Source organism: Ruditapes philippinarum, unplaced genomic scaffold (assembly GCF_026571515.1).
Source record: "Ruditapes philippinarum isolate M1 unplaced genomic scaffold, ASM2657151v2 ctg1579_1_1_1_1, whole genome shotgun sequence".
In the NCBI taxonomy this organism is placed as follows: Eukaryota; Metazoa; Mollusca; class Bivalvia; order Venerida; family Veneridae; genus Ruditapes; species Ruditapes philippinarum.
This window is the reverse complement of record NW_026864882.1, coordinates 26092-53231: the sequence shown is the minus strand read 5'-3', so window position 1 is coordinate 53231 and position 27140 is coordinate 26092. Positions and strand designations below refer to the sequence as shown.

At 32.0% G+C, this 27140-nt stretch overlaps 2 protein-coding genes across 6 annotated transcripts in view; both read right to left on the bottom strand.

Moving 5' to 3' along the window:
- The window catches only part of LOC132727141 (adhesion G protein-coupled receptor L3-like), a 60359-nt gene extending 33841 nt beyond the window's left edge, over positions 1 to 26518 (bottom strand). The window contains exons 1-7 of one of the 4 annotated variants that reach the window (XM_060712554.1): positions 26252 to 26518; positions 16189 to 16425; positions 15653 to 15824; positions 14987 to 15117; positions 6479 to 6635; positions 4055 to 4164; positions 2262 to 2384 (exon numbers count right to left, since the gene is read on the bottom strand). In XM_060712554.1, the coding sequence (XP_060568537.1) occupies positions 2262 to 2384; positions 4055 to 4164; positions 6479 to 6635; positions 14987 to 15117; positions 15653 to 15824; positions 16189 to 16425; positions 26252 to 26357 (1036 nt within the window). In that variant the 5' untranslated portion in view covers positions 26358 to 26518. The remainder of the gene's footprint in view (positions 1 to 2261; positions 2385 to 4054; positions 4165 to 6478; positions 6636 to 14986; positions 15118 to 15652; positions 15825 to 16188; positions 16426 to 26251) is intronic. The other 3 variants (XM_060712552.1, XM_060712551.1, XM_060712553.1) reach the window with 3 other exon arrangements.
- LOC132727145 (uncharacterized) lies at positions 17029 to 21920 on the bottom strand. 2 transcript variants are annotated; one of them, XM_060712559.1, is made up of 6 exons: positions 21773 to 21920; positions 19996 to 21009; positions 19444 to 19780; positions 18771 to 18863; positions 18094 to 18295; positions 17029 to 17805 (listed from the first exon to the last, which is right to left on the bottom strand). In XM_060712559.1, the coding sequence occupies exons 1-6, from the start codon at positions 21896 to 21898 to the stop codon at positions 17556 to 17558; spliced, it is 2022 nt and encodes a 673-aa protein (XP_060568542.1). In that variant the 5' UTR covers positions 21899 to 21920; the 3' UTR covers positions 17029 to 17555. The 2 variants fall into 2 exon arrangements, with proteins under 2 accessions (XP_060568542.1, XP_060568543.1); XM_060712560.1 differs by lacking the exon at positions 18094 to 18295 and having other exon boundaries at positions 17561 to 17805.
- Positions 26519 to 27140: the final 622 nt, after the last annotated feature.

Here is a 27140-nt window from a genome sequence, read left to right as displayed (position 1 = left end):
TACCATTATGAAAATGAACTAGTTGATTGCTAATTGCGACAAAATCATACCGACATTTTTATATATAATGACCTATATCTAGTTATATATTACTATGCATTTTTTCCTCGTTATAACATTATTTGATTTAAAGCAGCACGTCTCAAAGATTTATGTAAATTTCATGAAAATTTAGAATGCTGCAGGGTGACATACCCTTTTAACAACAGATTACTGTACACTAATGGCATATAAGTATCTAAGCAGTGCTATTTACAGTTATTATAAGTCAGTGCAATGGTAAAATAGCTTTGACATTTAGTATATAAGGTACTTGAATGAATACAATTAGGCAATAGATATCAGTTTGAGTGTGTTGATGTAGAATTATGTTTGCACTTTAATATAATAATTAATTAATTAATTATAACGAAGTCCACAAGGAAAATAGTTTAAACGTAATTATTATAAGAAATATAATTAGTAATTGTATTTTGTATCTTCCAAACCAAAGCATATTTCAAATATGTCTTAAATATTACAGTAATATTTCTAAAATGTATACAACTTTTAGTTTCTGATTTGAACGATTTAAGGTAGAACGCGACAGATTGCGAACTTTCGAGTAGCGTTTTGAAAATTGGCATGTAAAACGTTGTCTATATTACAGATTAGATTCCGTTGATTTTATTCCAATAGTTTACGGCAATTTTTGTATATATGACGTTAAAAATTGACGATCAAAGCCTGTTTTTGAACATGACGTCGTATCCTGACAACTTTGACGAATATCGCAACGCCATAGGCTGATTAAATATCTTCTTAAACATTCGACGGAAATTTTTTTTTTCCTTGAAGCTTATATAAAATTATTGTTTCAAGCCAAAAGAATGTTTGATAAATGGAAAGAAAATGGTCAGTTTTGTGTAAAATTTGGCCACTTTTTCGGCTTTAAAGCGACTTATTAAAACATTCCTGATATGTGTTTCTTTTCTTTAAACGTCCTTTAACCTTTGCCCGCATATAGACGTGTTTCGACGGCTCCCCCACTCCTTTTTTGAGGCTTCAAACGGTGAAAAAAATGCCCTATTTAGGCCCCAAACACTATTTTCCGTTTGAGAAATGTTATTAAAAAAGTGACTACTTTTCCGCCCCCTATCAAAATGTTACATCAGGGGGTTGCCAGAAAGGGGATGTGCCCCCTTCTTTGGGGGGGGGTTGAAGGGGCGGCAGTCCCCTCATCGCCAAGAAAATTTTGGACATGTGACAATTGAATCTATTTAGGATAAAAAGGAGTGTACAAAAACGGTTTCCACGCATACATGAAATATTTTAAGATATATATGCGTGTGCAAAAACGGATTGTACTAATTCTACTTAGCTAAACATGTTTGCAGGTTTTTTGAAATAGATGATGTTTATGTATGAAAAAACGGGTTGCACTCTTGAATTAAATATATTTGATGTATTAAGGTATGTGCACAAACGGGTAGCGTATTGAAATTGAATAATTTTGTACAAGAACGACTGTTAATCTTAATATCATAAATAACGCGTATGGCCTCTACTGTATAAATATCTACGCCTACATTGTAATTAATTTTAAATGCAACCTCGAGCTGTTGTAAATCTAATTATTTATTTTAAGTAAATTTATATTATCATTACAGATCTAATGGCGATTAAAAATAAAAATGGTAAAACTGAACATAATCTACCTGCGATTTAAATCACATAAAGATCTTGTTGCAAAATAGTCCGCAAATGTTTGGTTTTAAACAATAAAAAATGCGATAAAAATCTTTTCAAGTCTTAAGTTATCTCAACCTAAAGGACTTATAATTTGCTTTTTAAACTTTGAGAATACATTTTATTCCATTATTTCCTTCAAATGTTTATTGGAAAACGCTCTGCACTGTATTAAGCAAACTCCAGTTGGTATAATAGCTCTCCCCAAAGATTACATCCATGAATATATTTCTATACGGGTATCTGTTTGAGTAAATATATCTTAATTTATAATTCTCGGGCCTGATCTTTATAAAGTCAGAGAGAGATATAAACAATGAAAATGAAATCCATGATGACTGTTGTCTCTTGCGATATTTAAGTAAAATGTAACCGTTAATGTTTGAAATTCATCCGGCGACTGAAAATCAGACATTTTTATAACACCACACATTGAAATCATCAAACTCATTCAAACAAAAAAAGTTTAAAATAGTTCTGTAGGACGACTAAACATCAAATGAATCATAATTTATGTAATCTTGCTGACGTACCATTTGCTTCCCGATAAGGACTCAAAGCATTTTGGTCACCGTCTGAGCATGCGCATTTGTAATCTTTTCGGGAAACAGGTAAACATAGATGGCTGCACGAACTTTGTAAACATTTGCTGAAAACTAAAGGAAATAACTCACTTAACACATATCATATTCTCAAATAAATCAGCTGTTATTTTCTTCATGGCATTGGACTAAATGCAAAATAGCATCATATTTGAATATAACACTTAGTGCCTACAACAAAATTTACACATATAGATTGGTAATGTTATATAATTTTGAATTTGAATCTCTGGCAAGAACTGTCATGTGGTCTTCATTTCTTACATATCAGACTGGATTTTCATCATTAAGTCGAGTAAAGTGCATGAAAGTAAGCGTATGAAATTTAAATTAATTTTTAATACCAATGAATAAAAATCAGCATACATTGCAAAATATTTATAACAATTTTAATCACGTGTAAATACTAACGCGTTTTATTATGATGAAATAATGAATGTAGAAAAATAAATATTATTGTGTCAGGCATGATCTTTACTGTATTCAAATTTGAATTACATAATGAATCTTAGACATAGACATGATATTCCCTAAGGATAAAACATTGGCCTAAAATGTCCTAATTAACTAGATTAAATTTTCATCATCTGTTAAAATTCTATGCAACTTATTTACATCTTGTCTAGACAAGAAATTCATTCGGGACAAAGTTCGTAAACGTCTGGTACAGTTCGTCAATTTATAACTCTCTGAAACACACCGTACAATCAAAATCGAAGACAACCGTTCAACGCGACGACTGCCGTACTAGTATATACATATCGGTATTAAAACATAATTGACGGGCGGTAAGTATTTATATATTTCAAACATATCCCAACTGTGTTCGAGAACATCAATGCTATAGATTTATAGCCAACATCTAAAGGAGCCTGCTAACAAATTTCGGGTCCTGTGCAAGCTTTACTTAACGTTAATTTGATAAACTATAACCATAATTTTCGATGAGATGCTGCATTTAAAAGTAAGTCACAAAAACTTAAATTTTCTCATGATAATAAATTAGTTTAAGACATGATTCGTAAACGTCAAATTTGTCAATAAATTTTCCAAACCATACCATACCTTCAAAAATCCTTTTATTTTCAAAGATACAGAGTATTTAAGTTTAAATGTCTTCAATATTTTGGTAACGTCAGCAAGCATTTGCCTGTATATAATGATAATATCGACATCCACTCATCATAAGCTAGAATGAATAACTAAGTAAACACTGAAAACCGTTTAACGAAATAACTGTTAGGACTTTCGTGCTATAGTAACTAGGAAAGAGTGAAAAATTGTTTAAATATACATTAAATCATGGTACTTTCTAATGGTACATAATCAATCTACACTGCAATAATTTTTTAATTGTCCGCAATATAAAATGATTAATTTAATAGTATATCAATAAATTTTAAGTATGCTTTTCATTGTACTATCCAAATAAACCTGTCGCTGTAAGAATGAACATATGTTAGAAATAAATAAATACTTACCGCCCGTCAATTATGTTTTTATACCGACATGTATATACTAGAACTGCTGTCGTCGCGTTAAACGGTTATCTTCGAATTTAAGTGTATGTAGGTTAAAGATCTGAAATTTATGAGATATTGAAAATTATTCTGTTCATTAATAAAAAAATACCAAAAACTGATTTTGCATAATTAGCACATGCGCTGTATTTTGGACTTACCAATTATTAATTAAGGTCCGTGACTTCAAAACTATCAAATTACCTGTCCTGATATCAGTTTTCTTATAACCAGTTATTCCAGTTAATTTAGAAAAGTTTGAAGGTCCAATTTGCTCCAGTTTCCCGCCATCTACACTTAATCTGCTTACATGTCTAGAAATTGAAGAATAATTCATTTGCATATTCATTAAATACGGAAGCCCATTATTGTCATTTTATCTTAGTAGTTATGTCTTATGATTGATGACTTATGTATTATGACTTCTGTCTTATTCCTTATGACTCGTGTCAGTTGTAAACTAAAAAGACGGCAAATAGACCAGTTTCATTACGTTCGGCCATTTTAGCGTACAGAAGAGGTACAAAAAAGTGCGAAAAGAAGACTTCTTTGGTAAGTGTTTAATTTTGAACAGTATTACATAATTATATTGTTTAAATAACAGGTTTTCTGTAAAATTATTGGAAAAAAGGATGTTTTAACGAGGCTCCTTATTTTGTGAAATATTTTGTGAACGTAACTCCTCCTCGCATCTGTTTCATTTTTTTTTTCAAAACTGTAAGACATTATTTTATGCATAGCAACTTGGAACTTTGATTCCATTGATACCATTTATAGTTTTTTAATACGGCGTTTTTAATATCTTTTTAAAGCACTAAGTAATTTCAAGTGTTCTGGACCTGAATTTGGTAACAGACATCTTATTACTTATATCCCGCCCGCTAAGCTCGTAGAGAAGATATAAGTACTGATTTTTTTATCTTTTTCTTTCTTTGTAATTAATACGATATAGTAATACACTCATGTGAAAAAAGACCCTTATTTTAATTTTAGAATTGAGATAAATTTAAAGTCTTCATAGTGTCAAATGAGATTTGCTTATACAAATGTATATGTAACTAACTGAGCGAGCGAGCTTGCGTCAAGAACGGAATCATTAATTGTATGACATATTTTTTTCTGAACGGTTTCTGTGTATGATGTGTTGCACAGTTTTGTATTATACTGTACTTGCCTCCCCAGCATTATGGTAATCCACTAAAAAGGATATACATTGTAATGGAAACAGGAAAGCTCCAATCTCTCGCTTTTGATGTATTTTTAAAATATAAATAATACTGCGATAAAATACAACAATAGATTCCACATATGTTTGAAAATTAGATCATCATTTGGCATTACAAATTTATTTTGAAATATCACATTTATGTTTTAACAGGTTCACTTCCATTTCTGATGAGTTTCCCATATTATTTTGTTCATCTGGAAAAGTTCTAGTTCTAGTTACATAACTTATAATTGTTTTAACATTGTTTTTCTTTTTTATTGATCTCGTTTATTCTTGCACCTCTTCTCTGACTTGTCTAAATTTTCTGCAAGTGTCATAAAGTCATCCTCCTGTAACTTATCTGTGGGATGCCTAGATCCAAGTACCCCGCTGTTTCTGCAAAAAGAGATATCAAGGATAATTTAATGAAATTACACCAAGCCATACATATCTTTCTAGAAATTGGATATTTAAATTATCTCTATTGATTTTCCATAAATTTATCTTTTCGAATATTTTCTGTGCTTTATTCTTCTTATTGGCCTGTTATGTTCTGAACTAAAACAAGAAAGCGTGTACTTCTCGCATTTACCTGAAGGAGAAATACTTTATATTTTAACAAGAATAATGTTTCACGCATGTTTATTTCATTCAAATATCTTGGTATGTCCTGAGCTTTACCTGGTAAAGAGGTAATTAGATAAGCAGGGAGAAATAAAATACTGCCATACTGTTTAAACACTTACCAGCGTCTTCTGTTCCACTATCTGATTTACCTCCAACGTCAGCCGTGTTGAATGCACTTGATAAAACTTGTCATTTCGTCGCTTTTTTGTCAAGTTATTATACATAAGACATAAGTTATAAAACAAAAGTCGTAAGTCATAAGACAAAAGTCCCAAGACAAAAGTCCTAAGACAAAATCACTTAGGGGCTTCCGTAATTATATATTTATGATTTTATGAAATAGCCCTTTGTGCCTAGAGGCTCGGGTTATATATGTAAACAACTCTTAACATAGAGCCATAAAATCTGATCGAAATTGTTGTGACTATAATATACATGAACATGTTGTTTAATCATGAATATAGTTATGGTAGTTTTATATTGTTTGAGGTCCCATACAATTTGGATAATATCAAATATAAGGTGACTTTATATACCGATGACATAAACCTTATATACAATGTATATTTTTTCAAATACATAATAAATCATAAATATACAATTAAAAAAAACGAATAAAAGCTTTAGTTATGTTTGCTAAGTACCAAAGAAATAAATTTTTTATTAATTAATTCTAATTAATTTAAACTCTCCCTACATATACGAGAAATTGAGAGATAAAAAGTATGAAACTGATGTTCTTCAGGTTATTTGCTCTACAGAAAGTCACTTTGAAAAGGTTGTGCCGTACTTACTTCCGGTACCAGTCTGTGATGTAAAGTTTATCTCCAACAAGCGTCATGCCTAAGAAATAAGAATTCGGTTCCGAGGACAATATTTTTCTCACCCATGTATCAATGTTGATCCGCCCAATAACGCCATGATATGCGTCAATCCAAAATAAATTCATACCTGAAATAAGCAGGTAGAAGACAATGACAACATCATAAATGTCATTACTAACTTCGTAGGATTCCGACTTCCCAATCGATACATGGCTTTCTATTTGTTTCCCAACGATTTTAAATGAACAGCTTGCTATCATCAGTAATATCTAATCCGAAGTTTGACGGAAAGGGTCAAGAAGAAGATGCCTAGGCTTAAATAAAAAAATAATTGTAAACACGTAGTTTTCTCTCTGAATATTCAAAAAATTACAGATCAATATCTTACAATGGGGAACAAAATAAAAGATATTTGCTTATTATCTACACATAAAAAGTCCGAACGGAACCACAGCCCCCTCGAGCGCTGGCATGCTCTTAGAGAACATGTATGACATGTTAAATTTAAATCACATTTAAATCAATAAAAATATACGTTTTTATAAGTCTAACATATTTAAGAAAAATCTTTAATCCGCTAGACGCCGCCATTTTAAAAATTTCGACTGGTTCTATATATGAGCAATTTGAAAAGACATGTAATAAAAGCGCTTACAAATTTCTGACGCAACAGTCGTCTTTCCTTAATTACACTTCCGGTATGGGTATGATGTAGACAATTAGAAGATAAATAGTTCATTGATAAGAACTAAAATTACGATGATTTATACTTTTTAATATCCGTTCTGATTAATAAGATTAATTATTACGTTAAAATAACGTGAAAACAACAACTCTGATTAGAGAGTAACAAATATGGCAGACGAAATATTCGGAAACACTCGGAAAACTTCGATGATAAGTTGTAACCACCAACATGTGCCTGCATTTACTCATGATTTACGACAGACAAAGTCACAGACAGATCTGGTTAATATCTAGAAAACTTTATGTTTGTTATAAAATCATAGGGGCTTTCTGCATCGTATGTAGCACCTTATGTCATATCATATACATGCCAATTTATGACGCATTTTAAATATGATGTAATGATTTTCATAGAAGTAACTATGCTGTCGGTAAAATTTAAATTATGCCACGTGTCTTCTAAAAATAGATAAAAATTGAAAAAAGCAATTACATTTTCTTTATATCATATATTCGCCTTATTTCCATTGGGACGACAGGGAATTGGTGCTACCAAAACACCCCTGTGGAACCAGGCAGACCAGAAGGAGAGACGTGCCACGATTTAGTCAGAAGTCATGGGGGCAGAGGAGAGTGCAAGACAGGCAAGAGCAGTAGAGATGGGAGCACAGGGAGCATGGACTACATGGAACACCACAGACAGGAATCTGACTTGGGAAGACATATGGAAGTATAAACCATTACGGTTATCCTTTCTTATCAGGTCAGTTCATGACCTCTTACTCATCCCAGCTAATATCCACTGGTCGGGACTTATAACGGATCCAGCATGTGACCTGTGCGATCGCCTGGCACTCTGGAGCATGTACTATCTTCCTGTTCCACTGCACTGACACAGGAAAGGTACCGATGGCTTCATGGCAACGTCCTAAGGGAGGGAGGTGGCTGACTGGCTTGAAGTTGACAGGAAAAAGGAACGAAGGAGTAACCCCAAGCTTTGTCACATCAACTTTGTGAAACCGAATGAAACTGCCAAGACAAAGTCGCCACACCAATCATCAATTCTAGATGGCACACCAGCTTTGAACATGGAGGTGGACCTTAGCAAGAAGCTTGTTTTCCCAAGCATTGATCAGACCAACTTAAGATCATATATTGTATTGTGGTCTGAAAAAGAAAAGAAACTCGTCATGATTGAGTTAACAGTACCTTGGGAGACAAGATGTGAAGAGGCCTACGAGAGGAAGAAAGCAAAGTATACAGAGCAACTCAACCAACGAAGACAGAGAGGCTTGCATACATGGCTGTTTCCTATTGAAGTTGGTGTGCGCAATGTGTGAGCCGACTGATGACAGCGATAGGAACTACTGGAAGGGATAGACGTAGGACAATCCAGAGACTGAGCCAACCTGCCGAGCGTGCGTCTAGTGGCTGTGGCTGATTTACATGGATAAGGGCCGAAATATCAATGACGGCGAGCACCATGCTGATAATGGAGGTCGATCAGCAATCTAGAAGCACCACAGACAGGAGATCTACAGAAGATGTACATAAGGTGCGTTCGAGATTGTATCTTACTCACCAGAGTGACGTAACGGGATGTATGGTATCATTTTTTAGAAGCGGGTCAAGCGCTATATTATGAGAATATTGGGTTCCCGTTAGAACGCATTTAAATGTATTAAATTTTAGTTCCATAATGACGCATGTCAGAGTTCTGCCCTCCAGTTGATTTCAAGAGTGACGCTAAAAATTACCCAGTCGCATTGTTATATTTTGTCGCAATCTTGTTTTTACAGCATAGCCATAGAAGGACTTCTTCCCCAAAAATTAACATTAATTTTGCAAAATGTAACTAACCAACATGTTAATTTTACGACATTGTTGTGATAAAAGTTTGATATTTGGAATAAATATTTATTGTTTTGAAATGTACCTTTTGCGTACTTAAGGTAAAGAGAAACTGAATCTTCTCCGGATATCAAATTTTGGATGCCGAATTGTCAGATTATGACTAAAGTCTTCATTATATAATTCAATATTGCTTATTTTTATCTTTTAGGTTTGAATTGTTTAATTTGCTTATTCATTCATATCTGCAACATACATTTAAACCACTTTATTGTAAGGCTTTGGCAGAATATTCAATTTTTCTTCAAGGCTTTGTCTTTCTTCAAGGTATCGACAGAATGTCATTTGTTTTCTCCAAAGCTTTGACAAAAAGTTTTGTTTTTTTTCTTCAAGGCGCTGACAGATTGCATTTGTTTTTCTTCAAAGCTTCAGCACATTTTTAAGGCTTCAAAGAATGTCAAATATTTGAAGACTCCGTCTTTTTTATTTGAGGTTTTCTGTTTCAAAAGAGACGTATTGTATTTGCTGTCTCAGTAAAAGTCCTCATTTATTCATTTTAATCCTTTTCCTGTGACTTTGTTTTGATTGTTTTCATATGTTACATTTTGTGTGTATATTAAACATAACAAATACTGTAAGCACTTATTTTTAATTATATCAATTAATTGCATTTTCTGCAATATCATTATTTATTTGTTCGGGCTATATAAGAAGCATTTTTATGTACCCAATAAGTTCCTGTTAGTGATAAGATAAACATGTGCAGAACGATATATTAATACAGAATATAATAATAGCTTTCATGTTTCTACGGAAGATAGGTGTGACTTATTTAAAAAGATGAAAATAGTTGAATCAGAAAACCAGGCCCGTCACAAATTAATTAAAAAGTATGATAAACTTTGTAGTGATAAAATTTTAACAAAAAAATTAAAGAGAAACAGGCAGAATAAATGGTAGAGATGATGTTATAACTGTGCCTTATGATTTACAAAATGTACATCTCCTGCCCAAGTGTAATGTAAGAAACTAATTCTAGACGGATAAACTGTCAACCATATTCCTCTAAGCTTGTTGTGCTTATAACTGAATATTACATGCAGCTATAGGTGAAAGAGAAGCAATCGATATTACAAGTGGCAATCCTCAAAAAAATTAAAGCTGACTATACTTCAGTTCAATTATTTTATATTATGGACAGATGCATATGTGCCTTAGAATAAAAACTCTGTTATGTCTGTTGTCCTGGAAACATTTATGAATGACTGTAATTAATATTGAACTGATTTTACAAAAAAATGGTTGTCCTGGACACTATAGCGTACAGTAAGCGGATATCATTCACAGTGATATTGAATGGGTAACGCGGGTTTCAGAATATATTGTCCAATCGGACTGAGAAGAGTCTTGAAATCGATGCCTCGAAGAAGCCCAGTCCGAATTATTCAAAAGCAGAAGAAAGATTTGTAGATTATTAAAGGTATATATTGCCATTAAACCATTAAAGTTTAACAAAATTCCCTTTAAGTGCTTGAAATATGAGAATTTTATGCCATTCACATAGGATACAAACTTTCATTTAGCGCGTATGACTTGAGTATCTAGTATTGAATACAAACAAAGGTACTCACAAAGCAACAAAATACCGTTATTGTTTACCAAAACCCTGCACTTAATAATAAATTCCAGGTTATTCCGAAAAACAAAAAAGAGGCCATAACAGGCAGATAAAAACATGCCAGAGGTAGACAAACAATTCTACAAAGCATTAAAATTAATTATCAATTAGTCAGTACTTCAAGAAACACTCAAGTTTGACTTTTTTCGAGTTATTCTCATGACAGTTATGTTATTTCAAATCGCATGTTTTGGAAGAATTGTGTATGCCATTAAATCCAGATATTGCAAACGACAATATTCTGTTATAATTGTTATTTTGATAATAAAAACTTTGAAGCAATTATATGTTGGAAAAGGTCAATTGACTTTATTGCAAAGCCTGGCACGAACAGTCAGGTATTTCTTAATTGACAATTTACTTGATGGTTAAGCTAGAAACATTTGTTTGAATGGTGACGACCATTATTCAAGATAAAGGTAAATGAGAAGTTGGATGATGTAAAGATTTTGTTCCGTTTGTATATAGAGCTCTGAGTCTTATTAATGTATTAAGTCTAAGTTAACACATGACCAACATTGTTAGATTTTATATCAGTTTCTTCTATTCTTTGTTTCAAATTGTTATGGCAATTAGCCTTAAAATAAAAAAAATACTTTGTTTGATTTTCAGAATTGCAATTTTCTCCGATGATTTTGATGTCTTGGTCGATTAGAGATGATTTAGATCTTTGCTGCATCATATTTGTTGAAGCTATAAACCCGCTAATTCAAGTTAACACAGTTGTTCATTGAGTTAATGTATTCGGGTTGTAGCCAAAATCTTTAACCGATACAATACAATGCACTTTTTTCAGCTTTGAACATACAAAATTTGTCACAGTAACATTCAAGAGAAAAACATGAGAAATAGTTTGCACAGGGTATAAACTGTTTGAAATTCATAATAATGCTTGTGACTTCATTTATAGTTCATCGAGCAATACCGTATAAGTAGTTTTTTCTGCAGCGAATTTATTTCTGCGTTTTCTGCGGTCAGTTTCGGCACAAAAGAAATAAGAACAGCAGAATATTTCTCTTATCTGCCACGATATGTATCATACATTGTGACCTGTTTCGTCTAAAGTAATAATGACTCACAGATTATAAAGTTAAGCGGGTTTTCGAGTTGTATAAAATTGCTGTCGGCTAAGTATGTAATCTGTGTTTGTAAGGATGTACTTTTTGTTAATTATGCTAATTTAAGAATAAAAATATTTCAAACCATTCCATCCTTATACTGCTAAATAATTGTTGTATACTTTAATTGTCATCCGATTTACGGTAAACTTCTATCAATTTAATTAAATTAAAGATACCACCGGGGTATATTTTTCACACATCACTTCACGCTGATCAAAGATGTATACCTTTCTATTGTTGCGCATTATATTTGTTTGCAAGCATACAATATAATTGTTTGTAATTACTATACAGTTTTGCGGTGACGACGATAAACAAATGCGAACGTGAACATGCAAATATAATAGATAGTGTAATGTGACTTAGACTTTGATAAGACGAGTCACAGAATTTAAATCACGTTTTGTCCAAAGAATGTGCCGCAGAAATAAAGTCCACAGAAATAAAAACATGCTGAAATTTGGAAAAAAACGCAGAATTTGGAGCCCGCAGAAAAAAAACACTAATACGGTAGTTACAATCATGATAACGTACAAGGTTGAATTTTTAATCATTTTTGGTAAAAAAAAAAAAAATTCGATTCATGATAAGGTATGAGACCTTTTTTCAATCAAGCAGTAAGCAAACATTGACACATCACATATTTGTTAATTTGTCGTTTCGTGGATGAATATTTAAATAAAAAATACGTTTTCTTTTTGTTCTAGAATTATAAATATCGCTATACAGTGACTGATAAAAGGCGTCGAATAATATTTGTTTGATATGTTAAATCGATATATTGTCAATAATATCGTTTTGGAACATCCAAAAGTAATTCTGCCCAATTTCCTGTAATACAAGTTTAACCTGATGAGCTCAGCCTCCCCCTCCCTGTTTCAAAACATTATTATTGGAATCATACTTAAGCATGCCATAAACTTGACGTATTATACTAGATTCGTCTGAGAATTGTAACATCCGTAACGTACGTATTACAATTAACGGCACTCTGCCCAAATCCGCATAGAGTGAAGAGCCATTTGTTGTCATTTTTACGCATAATAATTTCCTTGGAAACGTGTGAATATGTTCTAGGTATGGGCATGGGTTTTAATCATTGAACTAACTTCCAAAATGGAGAATCGATGAAACAGATATGATTTTTGACTGATAGGTAGATCTATTCTATAAATATTGAAAGTAATCTATGCATAACAAAGCATTCGTGGTGAGCTATTGCTTTCTGACCACGATTCCATTGACCGTTTTTATATAAGTCAATGCCCAAATATTATTTAAATTATTTAACAACTTTCAGTTTTTTTTCTCAATAAATAAAAAAGTATCTGTGTGTGACGTCCTTTTTCAAATATCATTACTTTTGTTTTACTTATATTTGATTTTAATCCCAAAATATTGCAAAAGTTTTCAATGTCGTAAAGCATTGATTGCAACGACTCCAATGATTTAGCATAATCAACCTGGTCGTCTGCATAAAGCAGCCAAAATAAAGTTCTTTGTAGGTTAAAAAAGCATCATCTATATCATGATAAACATTATTAATTAAGTCAGTGGCGAACAGATTCTCCATGCTAAACGCATCGTTTAATACTTTTTTTCTTTTCTTTAATCGTACACAAGACCTGGCTGAGTCATACATCGACTTTAGTGCAGTTACCATGAGACTATTTACATTTTCATCCACTAATTTATACCATAAAAGGTTTCTTTAAATTATATCAAAACAACGGTCGTAGACAATAAAAGCTGCGTATAATTTACCATGAGAATTGAGGGGTTTGCATATAGCCACCTGTAAAATGAATATACAGTCAATGATGGACTTTCCTTTCTGAAACCCAAATTGATTTTTACATTTTCTTTTTCATATTTGTTTTACCATTTTGTGAGTCTATTTATTAATAACAGTAGTTTGGAGTATATCTTTGCAAGTATGTCAATAAAGGTTATACCCCTGTAGTTTTGAGCTAAGTCGGGAACACATTTCTTATAAACAGGGGAAATAATGCCCTTAACACCAAGAATCTGTATATATACCGGATAGATAGACTTTATTGTATATTTGCAACAATAGAGGCGAGATTATATCGTATTAGCCTTAACTATTCTGCGGATAAATTGCCAAGTCCTGTATCTTTGTTATTGTTGTTACTATTTTGTTAATGGACTACAAAGTGCAGCTCCTCTTTGGTTAACTCGCGGTCAAATCGTCTGCGTGTAAGTCACATTCTGGTGAATCATCAGTCATTTTCACTACCGATCTTTTTTTAAAGTGTTCAAATAACACATCCACTTTTAATTTATTTGTTTAAGAGCATTTGTCTTTCATTTTTATTTCAATTTTATTCCAAAACTGTCTAGGATTTGAATTTGCCAATGAACCAAGTCGTTGTCCTTCTTCCTGTTTACATTTATGTCTATTTTTGAATTTAGTTTTATTATATTTCGTTCTCGCATTAACCATATTCTTTCTATTTACATTAAATCTGTTTTTAATATATACATTTCTATTCCTGTTATATTCGCGTTTTGCATCGCGAGAATCATAATTAAACCATACTGGGTTGTTAATTTTCTTTTATATTTGAAAATGATTATTTGTGTTTATAAATTGTTTGCACTACTTAATTGTGTAATAATAAAGTTACGTCAAAAATAATGCTGTATCCATGACTTAAAGTACGCAGGGGGCAGGTCTAGCGGGTACACTCTAACCACGTTGATGTTAGGTTGAATACCACCAATTATTTCATATTTATTTAACGGCTCAAAATATCTGCAATAACTTAATCATTTACAAGTTCCTGGAAAGATCTAATTTGTATATTGACAATTAACTTTGTTATTAAATAACAAGGTCTTTCCGAGTTAAAGATACCACGTTATTTCATAGTTTCATATTATAGCATTACATATACCAAGATATTCTATGATGTTGTTGTATAATAAATAAAAGCAATTAAAAATCCTTTTTCACGATACAATTAGCTTATGCTATCAAGTGTTCCCTGTACAATAACTAGCACAACGGAAAAAATCGGATTTCATCTCGTATAATTAAATACTTAAATATTCCTAATGAGAATATCGGATGGCTTTCCTTACATGTGCATTTTAATTAAAATGTAATCTACTTACTTTTCACATCTAAAGCAAGAGCATTAGGCCATGAATTCGGTTCAAACGACATAATGGTACTTCTGTTACCACCGTCCATGGTTGATGTCCCTATCTTTGGCTCATTACCCCGGTCTGACCAGTATATTGCTCTTTGGAGGAAAAAGGTATGTGAAGAGGTTTCATAAATTTCCCGGGTATTAAATTAATCATAAACTTAATGTTGGCAACCAATTCTGCGACCAGTGCAGTAAAAGATCAGCCGAGCTGTGCTGTCTGATCTTGGTCTGATATGTTCGCATTTAAGTAAGTATATATTTTGTAAATTTTCCCTTAAGATGGTTGGTTTTGTCAAGACTTGAAATTTGACTAAAAACATTGAAGGAATTAAGCACGATAAGGGTTAATGAGTGTATAAAAAGAATATAATTATGCAAAACAGATTATTTATTTGTTCAATACTAAAACGTTACTCAATGTGTAATCTTGAAATTAAATAAAAAGTTAGAATCCTTGCAAACATGTATGAATATTTAAGGAAAACGTGGCGCATTACAGGTTTATGCATCAGTGTTATCCATAAAATATTTTGTTTATTTATATAAAAAATAACTATGTTACGCCATCAAATAAAACTAATATCAAAACATGAAGTATTATCGGATGTTAACAATCAAGCATACTTACCCTCTTTCCGGGTGTACGATTATGTCCTTTGGTATGCCTAACGACTCGTTAACGATTGTTTTATGAATATCTTTATTTTTCAGCGAGACAACTACAATGACCTTGTCAAACGTGCACGTGTAGAAGAGCAACTGATTTATATAGTCAACAGCGATGCCTTCTATTGTTGATCCTGCCGAGAAATCACGTGTATTGTGACTTTTATTTAAAGGACAATGCACGTTTGTAACGTCGATTTGCATTGGACAATCGTGACGTTTATATATAAACAAGACTGTTAATTAAAGACGAAATCTTACAAACGCAAGTTTGCTGAATTATAAATTTGTTAAGATTCCTTACAGGTGACATTGCCGCATATAAACAGTTGGATGAAACAAGAAAACATAATTTTTCACGGAAATAATTGATACACACTTTACAATTTATTTTTGTACATTAATATGAATTTAAAGATAGTTATTTTATCTTTTTTTAGATATCTAATTTTTTTTTTAGATATTGACATAATAGCAAGGATAAAATGTAAATTGTACTTTTTTGCAATGTTTTGAATTTTTCCTCTTGTGAACCATCCACTTGCGCTTTCATGATAACATTTGCAGTATTGTTGCTCCAAAATAGGGTTTTTGTTAATGGATTTATATCTATGGCCATTCCCTGATACAATTTAGCAAATGGTATTCTACTGACGTCACCATTGTCAATCTGAATCTTGTAAAAATGTTTCTGATCAGCATCCATTGTCACTACGTAATTGTCAGTTTTTATGCCTTTAAAACAAAAATGAAAGTACAAAAGCTATGTAAAATTAGCAGTCATAGGAAACAAGATAATTTCCTGAGGAAAACAAGTGCATCTATATTTTTCTACGTTAAACAATTAAGTGTGTACAAAAATCGGTTGCACCCGTAAATTGAATCTATATAACGTATCGATGTGTGTGCAAAACGGGTTGTATTTTGATATTGTATCTGTTAAATTTATGTTAATTTGAACTAAAACGGCTTGCACTCTTAATTCGAAACTTTTTAGTGTGCTTAGGTGTGTTTAAATACAAGTGGCATTTTATATAGAATCTATCTAGGGTAACTAAATAGATGTGTATCTACTTAGCGTAAAAATGCAAGTGCAGAAACGGTTTACACCCTTATATCGATTGTATATATTTAGTGTACCAAAATGGTAATGTATTTAAAATATTTAAGCGTGTGCACAAACGCGCACTGTTATGGTATATAGTATGTCTTAAAGCAAAGTCCACTTGCAATCTACAACTGAATCTTTTTAAGGTCAAAGAACGGGTTGTACCCTTAAACCCAATCGATCAAATATTTAATGGGTGAGTGCAAGAACGGATTGCATCGTTAAATTGAATTTGGGCACAGTCATGCGATTTGGGGTCTTAATGACATTTTTATCGATTTTGAGATTTTCACATCAAATTAAAGCTCATGAAATATGCTTTCCGGCGATATAATTCATATGCAAAAGAGATTATTATTTTTTTCAATATGACTTATTTCACAACGTCATGTTGAAACTTCTTGACGTTGTTGTTGTCGTCGCTAAATTGACGTCAATGTTTCCCATTTATCACGTCATCGTTTCCCGCTTTTCTTGCATTAGGTGTGTTCAAATGATTATACTATTTTTTGGCGAGGGAAAAACATATTAGGCCCTATTAACTTGAAATAATGAATAAGTAAATGGTATGGTAGTGGTACATTTTATATGATGTTATTATCATGGCCAAATATATTTTTTTCTGAGGAACATTTTTCGAAATGTTAATTGAATGGAGCTGACTGTTAAAACATGAAACGGATATAAGAATCATGACACAAAAAAGAATTAAGTTTTATCAATCAGTATCTTTTATTTCTCTATTTTAACATTTGCTTCAAATGTGTACACCGCAAAACTCGTCTCTGTACGCTGGTCTGACGTATGGACGTACGGAGTTGTTCAGGTAGGTTTGCCGCCGTTGACTAAGCCCACTTGGTTGAATTGGTTCTGGTCTTACAGCCGCTTCAAAACGCGAAGACTGATGCTTTAAAATACAAATCTTTTCCTCATTTTGATCATCAGATGAAATTCGCACGGTAACAATACCTGGTTCGTCTGCAGTAAACCGGAAGTACTGATATTTCCTGAAATTAAAACTCATCATCTCATTTCTGCTAAGCTCACAAAAGTTTTATTATGAAAGTTATACTGATTAAAAATCATATTTTTTTTATTTCAGTTACGAGAACTTCTATCCTAATTATATTATTCTTATCAAAATGATTTCTATTATTTATTCGTAACATCATTACTACCACTATTTTAGTATTATAAGGATATTATTATCATGATTATGATGATGATGATGATGATGTTCATTATTATTATTATTATTATTAAAGCAGTTTCTGTATGTTGCATCTGTTAACTACCTTATTCCTTTCACTGCTTTAAATTTTCCCTCTAAGAATGACTTTAAATTTCTCCATGCCCATTGTGGAAAACGGACAGCAACATTTGTTTTTGATGATTTGTTTACAACATTTTCAAGCTGTCCAAGCGTCTCTACATCTGTTCGTCTATATACTCGCTTGATGTGGGCGAAGCCGGAATCTACTAAACACCGGGCGTGTCCTGTTTCAATATAACAAGGCTGAAAATTTTAGCATGCTAATGTAAAGTTATAAATTGCTGCACATTGTTTTCATACTAAAAAATCTTTGCCAGGAAGAAACAACAATTTCTTGCATGTCATTTAGACACAAAGCATTTTGAGTAAAACTAACAATGAATGTTTTAACATTCCGAAATACATAAACATATCAAGCAGAATGTCTGTTATTTTTATTTTCTGAAAGATGCCTTAGCGGTATTACCGTGATGTCTCGATCAAGAGAACATAGCACGTGTCTTTTTTTTTATAAAAACCGCTTTCCGCAGGCATGGATCGCAATTTAATAACAAACTGCGTACGTAAAAGCGATTTTCAGCCTGATAATGTATCGTAATCTGTTCCTATTTTCTTTTTATTGAGTAAATCAAAATTAAATGATATTTTAAAAACGGTGCACGTAGAATCACTAGCGTGTAAAGAATATTATCAACTTACCTGGAATTTGCATTAAGTATTCTATTACTTCATTCTGACCAGTCATTACTCTCCACATAAAATAAGCAAGCACATACTTATTTTTGTTCTGCCCTGAAAAGCGAGAATGAATATAACAGTATTATCGGGGTATTTTTCATTTATAACAATAAAACAAATTTATCATCCCGCAGTTTTAATCTATTTTTATGTACATGTTTTTTATCAAATACGAACTTACGCTTGTATATAAAATAAAAGCCTTATAAACCAAAAATATCAATATAAAGTTGTAATGTTATTTCAGTACTGTTACATTCTTAAAGGTCCATATTATTCATCAGATATGCTATCAATTTTATTTCTCAAAAACATTTTGTCGGCATCAGGCTCCATTTTTTACAAAATACTCATTTGCTATAAAGGTTAACTTTCTTTAACTTATTTTGCTCTATTAGAATTAGTATTTGCATGGAAGTCAAAATACTACACTTTAACATTTTTCTACTTTTACAACACATTACGTACTGTACACTTTGCACTATTTTTTTCAGTTGTTCAACATTCCACATGCTCTAAATATATAAATTAGAATTATTAAATACGTTTTATATTTTTCTAAACAATTAAAATAAAATATTGATTTCCGAAGTATAAATGTGCCTTTAAACAGAATGAAATGTGTATAATTTACCTGGACAATTATCAGCATGGATTGAAAACTTTCTTGCTCTAACACAATGTTCCTGTAGTGCCCAATCAACCATGGAAATAACTGCATCAGGGCCATGTGTTTTGGATCCATCCTCTCCTACTGTCTCGTTTTCATCAATCAAAAAATTCAGTTGTTTAGGGATACCGTCTATACGGAAACCAAAAATCTGTACTTTTCGCAATGTTAGAAAATACAACGGTCCCATTTGTCTTGCGTGATGTGGCAAACTCACGTTTTGACAAAAATCAAAGGTAAAATGAAAGTATTCATCTTCATCAGCACTTCTTCTTAAACATGTGTTGTACGTGTCCCTCTCCTTAAATGTAAAAAGTTAGCAATTTCACAACTAAAGGTTTATCAAACTTTCCTGTAATCAAATTCCATAGATTTTAAACGTTATATTTCATAAACATAATTAAAAATCAAGAAAAAGGAGATAAACATTAAATTATTAATCTTGTATATAAATTTTGACTCATTCACATGTTTTAATTATAAATATTTCTTAATGTATAGTAAACTAGTACATACCCTTTGAGCTAAAAGAATGTGTTGTCGCATGTTAGCTAAGGCCTCCAGCTTGTCTTCCTCTGACACTGCATCTGATATCATCTTTCTCATTCGCTCACACGTAGCGCAGACGTCATCTCTTGGTGTTGCTATTCTGATGTGAGGCATACACGTAGACCAGAGAGTTTTGAACATAGAAAGCGAGACGTGCTTGATTTGTGGAACGGCTTCCGTGCAAGAAATACAGTAATCCTTGTGCATCTGGACCTTTGTTGTTTCGGACGGTAAATAAATTGGTGGAATATCATCTCGTCCCCTAGGTGCGGCAGGCTGGTGTATTCCTCTTTCATCAGCAAAGTTACTTATAAAATGTATTACTCTTGTAACGTCGTCAAAGGTAATAGCATTATGTGGTTTTCTGCCAGTATTTCCATGTATACGTGGAGCAATACCTTCCTGAAAAACTTGCTTACTTAAGCTACTTAGTGTTTTCTTCCCTATGCCATGACAAAGTAGAAATGTCTTTTTACATACTTCAGTACCATGAAACGTATACTTTCTTCTCATTCTTTGACGTTTTTTACCACGTTGTGTTTTTTCTGTAGATCTTTCATCATTTATCAGACCCATAATGTAAATTTCCTTTGTTTCTTTTTCCATTTCTTTCATATTAAGTAGGTACTGATATATTTGATCTTTAGTGAATTTTCCGCTACATGCTAACCTACAACATTTACTTGATTTATAAAGTTCAACCTGCTGCCGGTCAGAATCTGGTTCAACATAATCATCACAGACTTCATCTTCATCGGACCATTCAAGCTCTTCATCCCTTTCAATGTCTTCCGAACAACCATTTGCACCAGTACTTGCACCTCTATCCTGGTAAAGGAAGTCTCGCACACGGCTCTCCACAATACTATTTTCCCTGATGTCTTGGTCAGAACCGCTGTCGCTACTAACATCTTCCTGGGTATTACAGGGTGTAGTAAACGGTGTTCTGCCAAAATGCTCTGATAAAAGGCTCTCTAGTTCCTGAAAATAAAATACAAATAATATATTAATCATACCTCTTTATGCAAAATCTAATATCAAACATAAATGACTAATAAATAGAAAAATTAATTGCAAAATCTAAAAATTTAACATTTTACTGTTAAACCTTTTTGCTATTTGCTTAATCAGCATGTGATTTAAAAAAATAAGATAGGGGGAGGTTTTGAACCTCAACCGCCCAAGCGAAAAGCGAACGGCGTAACCGTTTAGCCACAGAGGCATTTACATTTAACAGTGAAGAAATATTTTCTTTATACAACGGCAGTGTTTAAACTGAAAAACAGCGCGGTTCCAGACGACAGTTTACACACTAATTCCAGCTATTTAACAAATTAGTTATCACATATAAAATGTACATGTACGATCCATATACCAAAGTTTTAAGGGTTTATTCGTTATGTGTAAATATATTCATGTGTAAATATACATGTAGACTACATCTAGATTAGTCTCGCAAAGCGGCAAATATTTTTTTTTAATTTATTAGATTCTAGTTCTAGATGAAAATAAAAATAGCTCTAGAGAAAAAGATAAATGTCGAAACATTCATGCTAGTCTAAACCATGATAAACTTTTTTCCAGCGTTTAAATAGGCACCTGATGTGAAAAGAGATTCACGAATGAATTCTACTTTCGTTTTCAAATAACGACTGACCTTCAAAACATTATTGATTCAAATGAAATCAGATTTAAAACATAAACATACAGTAGATTGTTAAAAAACACGAATAAAGAAACTTACCTCTAGCTCTTCGGCCATTTTACGCAAAGAAAATACGTGTAACCTGTCGATAATAATCGTAAACAAAACTTCTAGATTAACATGTGTAGTTTCGCAATGAGCTTCCGGTATGACTTTTGACGTCATTTATGACGTTTGCGCATTATGTCATTAAGACCCCAAATCGCATGACGGTGCTCATTTATCTAAGGTGTAATGGTATGTGCACAAACGAGTGGCATTTTTAAATTGTATATATTAAGGGTTTAAATGAGTATGCAGGAACGAAATACACCCCTATTTTTTGCTACTGTAACTGAAACTGTACAGTTCTGTATAAATTTGTAGAAAACGAATGGTAATAAATAACATGGCCTATACTGTATAAATATCTACGCTCATATTGTCATCTTTTTTAAATACAATCTCATTGTTGTAAATCTAATTATTTTAGTTTTAGTGTTAAAATATCAAAAGTATTTAAATGCATTGTAAAACTGAACATAAAAAATCTACAAGCGATTTAAATCACACAGATATTGTTGCAAAATAGTCGGCGAATTTATGGTTTTAAATATTAATCAAAATATGCAAATAAAAATTGTGATTTATCAAAACCTTTTCAAGTCTCAAGTTACCTTAACGTACTTCTAGAGGGATTCTTATTTTCTCTTTTTTACTGGACTAATGATTTGCTTCGATTTTTAACAGTGAGAATACATTTTACGTAATCATTTTCTTCGCGCTTCATTGCCGTTTAGGTGGTTATTGCAAAATTGATCTGCACTGTATTGAGCAAAAACGCGTTGCTTTACAGCTTTCCCTTATAAATTCTCACATTTTAGGCAGCGTTAACCAAATCAAACAATTAAAATAACATCAATGCGTCGACAAAAGTGATACTAAATACAAGTATCAAAGACGGTGGAAATGACCTGTCAGGATCTGACTTATTTTTAACTTTAAGATATGCGGGTGGTCTAGTTTACGCTATATATTATAAGGTTAAGTACTGTAATCGACTTTTCAAATGAACAAAACGCTACACAAAAACAAACCCAAGTTACAAAAATAATTTAATTTAATGTTCCATTCTTTTCCGTGCTGTAGATAAATTTAGACATGCAATAATTTCACTGTAATAAATCTACCCCTCTACAATCGAGGATTGAACGAGCCCGTTATGAAAATAACCCACTAAGACAGAGTCGTTCCACAATGTTACATTAAGGCAATATCCCATCATAGTCAAATTTAATATAGTTCACTTAAAACATTAACAAAAGCAATTATCTCAAATATCTCATTCTTAAGGTGACCATTGCGGGTGTTTTTGTTGTTGCTGTTGAAAGGGCCTTCAAAACGAAATGGCAGAAATCAGCCACAATACATTCTGTATGTCATGTAAAATGTTACAATCAACTTTGAAAGTTCTTATCACGTCAGTCTATGTAATATTTCATCACATCTGTCATTTAAAGGTTCATTGAGCCTAAGAAATGTTCTTTTTATGTTTTCATGACTGGGCAAACATGCGTTTAATAATGAATAATTTATGAATTTAGAGCATTTTAGATGCATTTTGTATGGGATATAAACGTTGAATGACAAATAATTAGTCAGACACGTAAGAAAATATAAATAATGAAGTTTTTTGACGTCCATACAAAAATACTTATAAACTAATACTTATTGTCAACAACTTATAGTATAGCTATATAGCAGGTATGTTATTGTCTGAAAACTGTATCAGGACATCAAAAAATAACGGTTTTATGGAGAAAGACAAAACATTTTTGGGTTTTATATGCCTTAAAATAGAGAAACCACAAGTCCTTTTCACATATTAATAAATATTCATGGTTACTAAATGCGTTATCAATTATCAGATATAGTTTTCTCTTTAAAAATGCTCAAATTTCACAAGTTTGAATCTAACCCATTTTGAAAAGCTGTGGGCGTATATCCTTTTTGCCATCAGTTAGCATTTCATTCCGGTGGAATTTTGTCCAGTGGGCTATTTTGCTAGAGGGCTATATTTATAGTGGGCTATTTTTCTAGTGGGCCATTTTCTTTGTGGGATATTCGCCCGTTCCTTACAAACGAAAAGGGGTTCTTTACGGCATATTTTGACAATGTAGAGTGATTTCTGTAGAATATAGAGTAATTCCGGTTCATCATTTCGCAAGTATTTTATTTTTTTTTTCAACATAAAAACATGAATCTTAAGATGTGGTAATTTCCAGTTTGATTTTTTAATTGAAGTTATTTTAAACATGATGAACTAAAAACATAATTACGAGATGTACACTTAAAACTATATCTTTCCTCTTAATATTTAATTATCACGTTAGGCGTAAAATACAAAAATTAGTTACGGTTTTTAAAGCTAAAAATGGTCTTCTTCCACAATACCTTGAAAACATATTTCCATCGCTGGTTTCAGAAACAACAAATTACTCGTTAAGAAACAACAACAATTACATAACTATAGCTAGGCGCACCGAAACGTACAACAAATCATTTATACCTTCTGCTACTGAATAATGGAATGCATTAGACACCGAAATTCGCGAAATTAATTCATTGAATATTTTTAAATCTAGAATGAAAGAAAAGTTTAAAGCCCCAGTAGTACCTAAACACTTTTTGTTTGGTATAAGATATTTGTCAGTTTTACATGCTCGTTTAAGGAACAATTGTAGCAACTTACACGCTGGCCTTTTCAAAAATCATTTGAGAGATAGTCCGACTTGTATATGTGGGAACCTTTGTGAGGATGCCGAGCACTATCTTTTTTGCTGTCCATTATTTAAACCTCAGAGACTTATACTCTTCGCAGAAACCAGAATTTTGCATCCTCTTTATGTTGAGCTATTACTGTGGGGTAGCAATTCTTTAGATGTTAACAATAATGAACAAATATTTGCGGCCGTCCAAAAATTTATCAAAACTACTGAACGTTTTCGAAACACATGATATTTTTGTAAATCGGCCGATTTTATTTAATCGAATAACCTGGTACCACAAATAATTGTTAATCACATTTATGATGGACGTTTACTCCCAATGACGAATAATGCTAAATGCTGGATCCTTAACCTTGTCGTCATTATATATATACATAAATATACATTTTTTTCTGTCTTACTTATTTCTTATATTGTTTTATTTTTTTATATTAATCTGTCTTTTTTTTCCTTTGTTCGCTTTATATGTATACATGTGACACTTTCTCATATAAATGCCATCAATGTTGATTAATATATTTTTCAGGGGGAGGGCCGATCGCTAATGTTGTAAGAACTTGGGCCCAACCCTTTTGCTATTTGTTATTTCGAAATCAATTTGTTTCTCTGTATATTTTCATGTATATATTAGCAATAAAATATGATTAAACTGAATTATTACGTCAGTGTTAGTATGGTTCGAAGTAAACCCAAAACGAAACCCGGCTTGAAATTTCTCTGCAGTTTATGCTTATGAATTTAAACATTTAAATGTTAAATGTTTGACTAAAAATGGCATCAGTTCAATCGTGGAATTGTAGAAAAGAGTTTTGAAATAATTAACAAGAATTTTGTGTTAGCGATAAGAAGTTGGTTCAAATATCGATACTGGTCCTAACATGTACACTTATAGTGATGCTGAATTTAAATTAAACTATTTTATGATGCCTTATCATAAAACTCGATCTTATATTGATCCTGATCTTATCATGTACTTTTATATTGTACCTGATCTTAAAATGTACTTTGAAATAGATTCTTGTCTATACATGCAGTGTTTTATTAATCTAAATCTTAACATGTTATTTTAATTATCAAGCTTTTAAAATGTACTCTGATATATCATTCTGATCTAATTGTGTACTCTAATATTTATATGGATATTAACATGTACTCGTATATAAATTATTCAGACCTTAAAATGTACACTTATATATTATCCCGATCTTAGATTGTACTTTTTATTGGTCTTGATCTGAACGTTGACTCTAGTATCATGCTATTTTATTCCCTTTTTGAATCCGACATAATTTGCTTTCTTTGCCAATCCGCAGGATTTTGTACTTTATATATTTACACATCTTACATTGTCAAATAGAGACCCCGGACATGTCACCAGTTATGTCCTTGAGGGGTAAATTTTGAAACACAAAAGGTTTGAAAATTTCCCTGCATGGAGTATAAGCCAAACATAATTTTAAACTAACAGTAGGTCCCTGTTCGGCGGCAAATGATAACCTAAATGTTCAGTGACTTTTTTATTCAACTTTTTTAAGCAGTGATTTATATACTCTCTGCAAATATGCATACTATTATTTACTGTACTTTACATTTTATAAAAATAATATTTTGTACATGTATTCATGTGAGAAAAAATATATATATAAAGTCTCAAACGTTTAATATAACTTGAGGTCAATATAAAATAGATATTTTATATGAAACGAAAAAAAATCAATATGTTAACGAGAGTAATCACAAATAAACTTACCATTATTTGTTGAATTTTCTGTCGGCGGCGTAAAACTTCCAAATTTAACGAGAATGATGTGTAACAAAGCTGTATTTACAAAAGACACTAAAGTTAACTTAAACATTGTATGAAGATATTTAATAAGAATTCATCAGAACGTTATCCAGCTGGTTTGATTTAATTTGAAGTTGGTGTGTTTGACACGCAATACTTCAAAAATAGCAATGCAAGTTCTACACCCTGTCATTAAGGATAAACTATTCTATGTTTTACTTTATTTATTTGCAAATGTATAATGGTACTTAAGTATTCTTTCATATTTTTCTAATTGGATGTCTGCACGAAACTCGAAAGTGCAGACACATACTTGACTGTATCAAGTTTCCTCCTTATTGCTTGAAAAATGCACTTTAAATTCATGTTCGCAAGGTCATCCATATCAAACTGGACAAGTTTCATTGCAACGGCATTTATATTTCAAGAACTTCCTTACACTACTCAATTACCCACTGGTTTTGAAATTATGCTTCCTTATTATATCTTGTCGGACGGTTTATCACTTGAATGATTACTTTGTTTAATTTATATTTTAATATAGTTTTGGTTTTTTTTGAGGTGGGGGGTTGTTGTTTTATAAAGATTTCATTACTGACAAGTATTAAAACTGTCGGTCACCATTTTCCGCTGCCTACCTCTTTCGTCTTAGATTTTTAAGACACTATATCAGTTTTGAAAGTACATATTTTAATGGAATTTGATACATTTTTATATACAATAGTTATTTATAATCGATTCAGTAAGTGTGTACTTAATTAATTCTGTGTAACATATACAAATGTTTTAGCATTTATTCACACATTCTATAGCCACTCGGTATCATATATAACTTACATGCATTTCATGAAAC